This window comes from Cervus elaphus, chromosome 29 (assembly GCF_910594005.1).
Source record: "Cervus elaphus chromosome 29, mCerEla1.1, whole genome shotgun sequence".
NCBI lineage: Eukaryota > Metazoa > Chordata > Mammalia > Artiodactyla > Cervidae > Cervus > Cervus elaphus.
In genome coordinates this window covers 44,364,951-44,375,567 of record NC_057843.1, presented here as the reverse complement: position 1 = coordinate 44,375,567, position 10,617 = coordinate 44,364,951, and the positions used below count along the sequence as shown (strand labels likewise).

At 39.2% G+C, this 10,617-nt stretch overlaps 1 protein-coding gene, 1 non-coding gene and 1 pseudogene across 2 annotated transcripts; 2 read left to right on the top strand and 1 right to left on the bottom strand.

The window, feature by feature from the left end:
- Window positions 1-759: 759 nt before the first annotated feature.
- Window positions 760-1,144, bottom strand: LOC122685904 (annotated as a pseudogene).
- Window positions 1,145-2,394: 1,250 nt separating this feature from the next.
- On the top strand, window positions 2,395-2,501 carry LOC122686399. Its single transcript, XR_006338758.1, has one exon. It is a non-coding gene; the product is annotated as a U6 spliceosomal RNA (small nuclear RNA).
- Window positions 2,502-4,620: 2,119 nt separating this feature from the next.
- LOC122685956 (M-phase phosphoprotein 6) lies at window positions 4,621-5,679 on the top strand. Its single transcript, XM_043890993.1, has one exon. It carries the CDS (start codon window positions 4,624-4,626, stop codon window positions 5,104-5,106), a length of 483 nt encoding a protein of 160 aa, XP_043746928.1. The 5' UTR covers window positions 4,621-4,623; the 3' UTR covers window positions 5,107-5,679.
- The last annotated feature ends 4,938 nt before the right edge of the window (window positions 5,680-10,617 follow it).

Sequence of the window (10,617 nt, the reverse complement as noted above, 5' to 3'; positions counted from 1 at the left end):
ATAGAATGAATGATTTGTGGAATTTACTTTTTAGTGGGGGACAGTGTAGGGTTTTAAAATGAAATAATACTTAGGAATATGTTCAGGGCAAGATCATAAATTTGCTATGCCCCACTTCTCTAAAATACAGCAGAGTGAAAATATTAGTCGCTCTGTCATGTCTGACTCTTTGCAACACCATGGACTGTAGCCCAGCAGGCTCCTCTGTCCATGGAATTCTCCAGGCAAGAATACTTTCCAAGAGAGTGGGTTGCCAGTTTCTATCCATGGGATCTTCCTGACCCAGGGATCAAACCAACAGCAAAGATAACTCTTAATTACTATTGGCTTTAGAAGGACATTATAAGTTTTAAGCAAGATGTGAAAACACGTTGGAATCCTGGGAAGACTGTTGTCCCTAAAATAAAGTCTGTTTCTGAATGCGTTCTATTTTAAAGTATCAGGGAGATAAATCTGAATGTGTACTTACTACTTTCAGCATTACTCCAACAAGTCAATAAATGATACCGATAATGCAAACACCAGGAATTCTGCCAGATGCTGAAAACCCCACACTGGCTAACTTCTGCACTATTTTACGTATCATATCCCTATATTTGTCTTCCTTCTTTCAGCAACCCTTTATCTTTTTCTTTTTTTATTACAAAGAAGTCCCACCTTTTTACTGAGGGTATACAAGTCCTTTTGCTCAGAAGGAAAAGAGCTCTTCCTTTTCTTGGGTGATAGATATGCCTCTTCCACAGCTCCCAGTTTTCTCTTCTACCAGTGCTTTCCATGTTGGTTAAAGCATTTGTAGAGATAGCTGATGAGCCTGTTAAGGTTGTGCAGTTCATCAGTGAACATCCTATTTCTAATCATTCTCTTCTTTTGGATACAACACTGCAATTAATTCTCCTTCCAGCCTCAAAATCAAATGGGGCCCTTGATCAGTTCTTTGGGGTGTTTTTCAAAGTTGCCCAGGATCCCGATGTTGTCATATACCCCAAGCATGGCCCTCTTCTCGTTCCAATGGTCAGCCACTTTGGGGGCAGGAGGGTGACCCTTAGATGGAACAATCTGGGAACACCCAGAGAGAAGCTTCTACAGGCCAGAGGCACCGGTCCCATAGGTTACAGCCTGCCACCCAAGAGAGGTTCCCTGCCATTGTTCTCATCTCTCCCCTACAACAGCTTACCACAGGAGTACAGGAGAGAGGGCCAAACGTGGCCTTCAAGGAGATAACAGACCTTCCCCATCACATGGGTACCAGGTGCAAGCAGCCATCTTGGGCTTTACTGCAGCAGCTTTTATCTTTTAAACATTTTGCAGAATTCCCTGGTGGTCCAGTGGTTAAGACTCTGTGCTTCCAGTGCAAGGGGCATGGATTTGATCCCTGGTTGGGGAAGTAACATCCCACAAGCTTGTGCAGCATGGCCAAATAAACAAACAAAATTCCCTCCCCAGCCTTAACTAAACATTAATCTACTTTCTGTCTCCATAGATTTCCCTATTCTGGATTTTAATTTTGAGTAAAAGTGTAAATATGTGCTCTTTTGTGACTTGCTCCCTTCAGGTTAGGATATTATCAAGGTTAATTCAAGTAGTAGCATGTTTCAGTATTTCATTTTTATTTTTTGGCCAAATAATATTTCAGTGAATGGATACACATCCTTTTTTTTATCCATTCATCTGTTGATGAATATTTAAGTTGTTCCCACCTTTGGGCTATGGATAATGCTGCTATGCACATTCATATACAAGGTTTTGTGTGAATATGTGCTTTGTTTTCTCTTGGATATATTCTAGGAGTAGAATTGTTAGGGCATGTGGTAACTATGTTTAATCAGTTAAGAAACTGTTTTCCAAAGCAGCCACATTTTACATTCCCACTGGCAATTCCATTTTGAACTGATTGTTGTATACGGTGTGAGTTGAGGTTCCAATTGCATTCCTTTGTATGTCATCCATTGTCCTAGCACCATTTTTTGAAAAGACTATTCTTTCCCCATTGAGTAATCATTGGCATCTGTGTTAATCAGTTAATCATGGAGGTACTAATTTATTTCTGAACTCTCAGTTCTACTCCACTGATCTGTGGTAGCCCTCCTTATCTTCAAGGGATAACATTTGTTCCAAGACCCACAACGTATGCCTGAAAACATGTGCTGTGCTGTGCTTCACTGCTCAGTCGTGTCTGACTTGTTGTGACCCTGTGGACTGTAGCCCACCATGGATAGTACCAAATCCTATATATACTATGTTGTTTTCCTATACTTACATATCTATGGTAAAGGTTAATTTGTAAATTAGGCACAGTAAAAGATTAACAACAATAATAAAATAGAATAAGAGTATTTAACAATATACTCTATTGTTCATACCATGTGAATGTGGTCTCTCAAAATATTTTATTATGTGCTCACTTCGGCAGCACATATACTAAAACTGGAACGATACAGAGAAGATTAGCATGGCCCCTGCGCAAGGATGACATGCAAATTCGTGAAGCGTTCCATATTTTTAAAACCCCTAGAGGAGAGCATAGGCAAAACACTCTCCGACAGAAATCACAGCAGGATCCTCTATGACCCACCTCTCAGAATATTGGAAATAAAAGCAAAAATAAACAGATGGGACCTAATGAAACTTAAAAGCTTTTGCACAACAAAGGAAACTATAAGCAAGGTGAAAAGACAGCCCTCAGATTGGGAGAAAATAATAGCAAACAAAGCAACAGACAAAGGATTAATCTCAAAAATATACAAGCAACTCCTGCAGCTCAATTCCAGAAAAATAAATGACCCAATCAAAAAATGGGCCAGAGAACTAAACAGACATTTCTCCAAAGAAGACATACAGATGGCTAACAAACATATGAAAAGATGCTCAACATCACTCATTATCAGAGAATTGCAAATCAAAACCACAATGAGGTACCATTACACACCAGTCAGGATGGCTGCTATCCAAAAGTCTACAAGCAATAAATGCTGGGGAGGGTGTGGAGAAAAGGGAACCCTCTTACCCTGTTGGTGGGAATGCAAACTAGTACAGCCGCTATGGAAAACAGTGTGGAGATTTCTTAAAAAACTGGAAATAGAACTGCCATATGACCCAGCAATCCCACTCCTGGGCATACACACTGAGGAAACCAGATCTGAAAGAGACACGTGCACCCCAATGTTCATTGCAGCACTGTTTATAATAGCCAGGACATGGAAGCAACCTAGATGCCCATCAGCAGATGAATGGATAAGGAAGCTGTGGCACATATACACCATGGAATCTTACTCAGCTGTTAAAAAGAAGTCATTTGAATCAGTTCTAATGAGATGGATGAAACTGGAGCCCATTATACAGAGTGAAGTAAGCCAAAAAGATAAAGAACATTACAGCATATTAACACATATATATGGAATTTAGAAAGGTGGTAATGATAACCCTATATGCAAAACAGAAAAAGAGACACAGATGTACAGAATAGACTTTTGGACTCTGTGGGAGAAGGCGTGGGTGGGATGTTTTGAGAGAACAGCATCGAAACATGTATATTATCTATGGTGAAACAGATCACCAGCCCAGGTTGGATGCATGAGACAAGTGCTCAGGGCTGGTGCACTGGGAAGACCCAGAGGGAGCGGGTAGAGAGGGAGGTGGGAGGGGGGATCGGGATGGGGAACACATGTAACTCCATGGCTGATTCATGTCAATGTATGACAAAAACCACTACAATATTGTAAAGTAATTAGCCTCCAACTAATAAAAATAAATGAAAAAACAAAAAACAAAAAATATTTTATTATGCAAATTTAATGCCTTTTTCATCTTAACTAGATATGTATCATGCACTATGGCCATAACTTTTGCAGTTTGAGGTACAGCAGCAAAACTGGCTTGAATTTCTTTTTTCTTCCTCATAATTTCATGGACAGATTTGTTTTTACTCTATATCTTAGCAACTTCAGCATATGATTTTTTTCTTTCCTTATTAAATTGAGATCTTTCACCTTTCTAGGTGAAGCATATCTTGGGCATATCCAGGCTGCCAGCATCACTACTCTTGCTCTTTGAGGCCATTATTAAGTAAAGTAAGGGTTCCCTGGACGCAAGCACTATGATACCACAACAGTCTGGTATGTCTTGCTCTGGAACTTATTGGCTCTTGGGTGGTGGTTGGTTTCAGTGTAGGTATGGAGGCTTTTGGATGATCTCTTATTACTTAATGTTCCCTGTAGTCAGGAGTTTTCTGGTGTTCTCACGTTTTGGGCTTAAGTCTCCTGCCTCTGGCTTTCAGTTTTATTCTTCCAGTAGTCTCAAGGCTTCTCCAACTATACAGCACTGATAATAAAACCTCTAGGTTAATGGTGAAAAGATTCTCCACAGTGAGGGACACCCAGAGAGGTTCACAGAGTTACATGACAAAGAGGAGAGGGAAGAGGGAGATAGAGATGAGCAGGAGGAGAAAAAGGGGGACTTAAGAGGAGAGAGACAGATCTACGCAGTACTCTGTTCCCTAAGTGTTCTTTGAAGCCCAGACACCCACAGAGATTCACAGAGTTGGATTGAGAAGAGAAGGGGGAGGGAGGAAATAGAGGTGATCTGGGAGAGAAAAAGGCGAGTCAAAAGGGGGAAAGAGGAGTCAGTATGGCGGCCGAGCGCAAAACTAAGTTGTCCAAGAACTTGCTGCGCATGAAGTTCATGCAAAGGGGACTGGACTCGGAAACCAAGAAACAACTAGAAGAGGAAGAAAAGAAAATCATTAGTGAAGAGCACTGGTACTTGGATTTGCCTGAGCTGAAAGAGAAAGAGAGTTTCATTATAGAAGAGCAGAGTTTCTTGTTGTGTGAAGATCTTCTCTACGGAAGAATGTCATTCAGAGGATTTAATCCTGAGGTTGAGAAATTAATGCTTCAGATGAATGCTAAGAACAAAGCAGAAGAAGTTGAAGAGCAAACAGTGGAGCTTGATGTCTCAGATGAAGAAATGGCTAGAAGATATGAGACCTTGGTGGGGACAATTGGGAAAAAGTTTGCCAAGAAAAGAGACCGTGCCATTTACGAAGAAGATGAAAATGGAGACATAAAACCAATTAAAGCAAAGAAGATGTTCTTAAAGCCCCAAGATTAAAGTGGAGGCCTTAGGATATGGCTCAGGGATGAGGGCATGTTTTGGAACGCACTCTGTCGGCTCCTCTGTAGTCATTAGGGCCGTAATGTTTATGTGTAAAGAAACGTATACTTTTGGAAACATGCTGTTTTTGGAACAGACGTGTGATGGATGTTATACATCCTTTGCTTAGCGGTGTTCATCAGGAGTGGACTTTTAACCGTTGGTCTTCAAATGTACATAGGTATGTGGTAGCTTCCTAAAGAGTATTTTATCTCAGATTTTTTTTTCTAATATAACTCTCCAGTTACTAACCTTGAATTGAACTCATGAAAACTAATACCAGTCTTTAAATTGCCGTTATGTTTATAAACATGTCAAGTCAGTTCATACATATATTTTGGAATCATGTCATGAGAATTTATTATATGTTAATTCATCAAGAGCAAACTTGCCTGTTCAGGCTAAGAATTTTCATGCTACAAAGTCAATGTCAATGTGTGGAATTATGTTTTTTGTTGTTGTTTAAGCCTTTAATTAATTTTTAGGCATTGTTCTATAATAAATACCTGTTTTCATATAAAAAAAAAAAAAGGGGGGGAAAGAGTAATCATCACACTCTTGAGTAAAAATGGGTACTGAATATTGGATTCTTAAATGTCCAAAATTGATATCAAATACTGAAAAACAAAGATTAAAAATCTAGAGTAGAGGTTAGACTCTTAAAAATACAATATTAAAAACAAAAACACAAAGAATTTAAGAAATACATATGAAGTTTGCTTTAAAAATCAGGTCTTTTTTTTTGTGCAAGGTTATAGTGAAATGAAAATGAAAATTAAGGAGTAATAGAGGAGTAATAGAGGACTTTAAAAGAAAATTAAAAAAAGAAAGGGAAAAAGAGAAAAAAAATTTTTAATTAAAAAAATAGTAAAAATATATGAGAATGAAAATGAAAATTAAGGAGTAATAGAGGACTCCTTTCGAAGACAATGGGCTGCTTTTTTGGGTGCCTGATGTCCTCTGCTAGCGATCAGAAGTTGTTTTGTGCAGTTTGCTCAGTGTTCAAATGTTCTCTTGATGAATTTGTAGGGGAGAAAGTGGTCTTCCCGTCCTATTCCTCCGCCATCTTAGCTCCTTCCCCCACAACAGTCTGATAACCACGACAGTGACTAAGTGACTAACAGATAGGATAAACTGGAATAAAGGATGATTCATATCCCAGGTGGGATGAAATAAAATGTTGTGAGATTTCATCATGCTACTAAGAATGGCTCATGATTTTAAACTTATGAATTGTTTATTTATGGAGTTTTTCCATTTATTATTTTCAGACTGTGGTTGACTACAGGTTAACTAAAACTATAGAAAGTGAAAACAGGGATAAGGGGAGGCCACTGTATATGTTTATTATCAGGCTAGTAGTACTAGGTTGTCTTTGTTACCATTTTTTGTAGTAAACTTTGAAGTCAGAAAGTGTGAGTCCTCTAATTCTCCATTTCAGGACTTTTGTTTCTGCTATTTTTGGCCCCTTTAATTTCATATGAATTTTAGAATGAGTCAGTTTCTATAGTGGTCAACTTCTATAAAGAAATCAGCTCAGAATCAGATATTGGCACAAGACAGACACATGGATCAATGAAGCAGAAAAGCGAGACCCCAAAATAAACCCACACACCTACGGTCAATTAACCTTCAACAAAGGAGGCAAGAATACACAATGGGGAGAATGGTCTCTTCAGCAAGTGGCATTGGGAAAGTTGGACAGCCGCATGTAAATCAATGAAATCAGAACCTACTCTCATAGCATACACAAAAATAAACTCAAAATGGCTTACATACGTAAATATAAGACTTAACATTATAAAACTCCTAGAAGAGAACATAGACAAAACATTCTTTAACATAAATCATACCAATGTTTTCTTAAGTCAGTCTCCCAAAGCAATAGAAATAAGAGCAAAAACAAACAAATGAAACCTAATCAAGCTTACAAACCTCTGTAAAGTAAAAGGAAAGCATAAACAAACGAAAAGACAACCTATGGACTAGAAGAAAATATTTGCAAATGATGTGACCAACAAGGGTTTAATTTTCAAAATATACAAATGGCTCATACAATTCAATAATATAAAAAAAAAAACACCACTATCAAAAAATGGGCAGAAGGCCTAAATAGACATTTCTACAAAGAAGACATACATATGGCCAACAGGCATAGAAAAAGACGGTCAACATTGCTAATTATTAGAGAAATGCAAACCAAAAGCACAATGAGGTACCACCTCACACAAATCAGAATGGCCATCATTAAAAATTTACAAATAACAAATGCTGGAGATGATATGGAGAAAATAGAAATCCCCTACTCTGTTGGTGGGAATGTAAATTGATACAGCCACTATGGAAACAGTATGGAGGTTCCTCAGAAAACGAATGGTTGAGTTGCCATATGATCCAGCACTCCCACTCCTGGGCATACGTTGGAGAAAACCATAATTCAAAGATACATGCACCTCACTGTTCATTGCAAGCACTCTTAACAATAGCCAATACATGGAAGCAACCTAAATGTCCATCAACAGATGAATGGATAAAGATGTGGTACATATACACACTGAAATATTATTCAGCCATAAAAAGAATAAAATAATGCCATTTGTAGCAACATGGATGGACCTAGATATTATCATACTAAGTGCAATGACAGAAAGAGAAAGACAAATACCATATGATATCACATATATGTGGAATCTAAAATATGACACAAACGATCTCATCTATGAAACAGAAATAGACTCATAGACATAAAGAACAGACTTGAGATTTACCAAGGAAACGAGGGAGTGAGTGAAGGATGGATTGGGAGTTTGGGATCAGCAGAGGCAAGCTATTATATCTAGAATGGATAAACAACAAAGCCCTATTGTATAGCACAGGGAACTATATTCAATATCCTGTGATAAACCATAATGGAAAAGAATATGAAACATAATGTATATACATGAGCAACTGAATCACTTTCTGCATGACAGATACTAATAAAACATTGTTAATCAACTATACTTGAATAAAGGAAAAATTTTTTTAAAAAGAAAGAAATGCTAAAGTCCTGTTTCTCCTGGGAAGAAAGCCCTCCAGCTAGGAACTCAGAGGAGAGAGATCCTTGTCTTCTGGCTGCAACAGTCAGGCATAAACTCTCTGCCTCACTGAGCTGGGAGAGGAGAAGGAGAGTGTGGTCCCGGTTCACCTTTCTTACCAAATTTTTGTTGATTTTCTTTAACAGATGTTTCTTCATTTGCTGTTCATTCTTAGGACCATTTGCAGAGGCTTTCATATTTTTAAAAATAATTTTCAACAGTTTCTCTGTGAAGCAACTCATCAGATATCCTTTAGTGTAAGAATTCCAGAAAACCTTCATTTTAATGAGTTTATTCATTGGTCACTTATAGCAGAATGGTGATGGAGTATATGCTGTCTGTTCATTAATTCCAAATAGGTTTGTATCAACTAGTAACAATATGTGAGATCAACGATTAATAGTAGCAAGAAGCATATAGTGAAACTGTGCTTTACCCTGGTGAGATCACAGGCAGTAAGAGAAAACAGCTCATAGAAGGTGTGATTTTATGAGTGATTAGATAAACACCTGGGAAGGGCACAAAACGCATGCCCAACCCACAGAGACTGAACCAGAACTGTGTCTGGGTGTCTCCTGTGGAGGTATGGGTCAGCAGTGGCCTGCTGAGGGGCTCTGGGTGCAGCCAACCTGGGTATGGCATAAGTACTCTTGGAGGAGGTTGCCACTAACCCCACCATAGAATGACCAGAACTTACACAGGACTAAGGAAACAGACTCTTGGAGGGCACAAACAAAACCTTGTGAGAGCAGTGACCCCACAAGAAACTGACCCAGACATGCCCATGAGTGTCCAGGAGTATCCAGTGGAGGCGTGAGTCGGCAGTGGCCTGCTGCAGGGTCAGAGGCACTGAGTGCAACAGTGTGTGCATGGGACCTTTTGAAGGGGGTCGCCATTATCTTCTTTACCTCCACCATAGTTTGGCCTCAGCTCAAGCAACATGAAGGGAACACAGCCCCACCCTTCAACAGAAAATTGGATTAAAGATTTACTGAGCACAGCCCTGACCATCAGAACAAGACCCAGTTACCCCCCTCAGTCAATCTCTCCCATCAGGAAGTGTCCATAAGCCTCTTATCCTTATCTGTCAGAGGGCAGACAGAATGAAAACCTCAGTCACAGAAAACTAACCAAACTGATCACATTGACCACAGCCTTGTCTAGCTCAGTGAAACTATGAGCCATGCCATGTAGGGCCACCCAAGACGGATGGGTCATGGCAGAGAATTCTGACAAAACATGGTCCACTGGAGAAGGGAATGGCAAACCATTTCAGTATTTTTGCCTTGAGGACCCCATGAACAGTATGAAAAGACAAAAAGGTATGACACTGAAGGATGAACTCCCCAGGTCGGGAGGTGCCCAATACGCTACTGGAGAAGAATGGAGAAATAACTCCAGAAAGAATGAAGAGATGGAGCCAAAGCAAAAACAACACCAAGTTGTGGGTGTGACTGGTGATTGAAGTAAAGTTAGATGCTGTAAAGAGCAATATTGCATAGGAACCTAGAATGTTAGGCCCATGAATCAAGGCAAACTGGAAATGGTCAAACAGGAGATGGCAAGAGTGAACATCAACATTCTAGGAAACAGTGAACTAAAATGGACTGGAATGGATGAATGTAACTCAGATGACCATTATATCTACTACTGTGGGCAAGAATCCCTTAGAAGAAATGGAGTAGCCATCATAGTCAACAAAAGAGTCCGAAATGCAATACTTGGATGCAGACTCAAAAACGACAGAATGATCTCTGTTCATTTACAAGGCAAACCATTCAACATCATAGTAATCCAAGTCTAAGCCCTGACCAGTAATGCTTAAGAAGCTGAACAGTTCTATGAAGACCTACAAGACTTTTTAGAACTAACACCAAAAAAATAAAAAAGATGTCCTCTTTATTATAGGGGACTGGAATGCAAAAGTAGGAAGTCAAGAGATACATGGAGTAACAGGTAAATTTGGCCTTGGAGAATAAAATGAAGCAGGGCAAAGGCTAACAAAGGTTTGCCAAGAGAACACACTGGTCATAGCAAACACCCTCTTCCAACAACACAAGAGAAGACTCTACACATGGACACCACCAGATGGTCAATACTGAAATCAGATTGATTATATTCTTTGCAGCCAAAGATGGAGAAGCTCTATACAATCAGCAAAAACAAGACCTGGAGCTGACTGTGGCTCAGATAATGAACGCTTTATTGCCAAATTCAGACTTAAATTGAAGAAAGTAGGAAAACCACTAGACCATTCAGATACGACCTAAATCAAATCTCTTACAATTATACAGTGGAAATGAGAAATAGATTCAAGGGATTATATCTGATAGACAGAGTGCCTCAAGAACTATGGATGGAGGTTCGTTACATTGTACAGAAGGCAGTGATC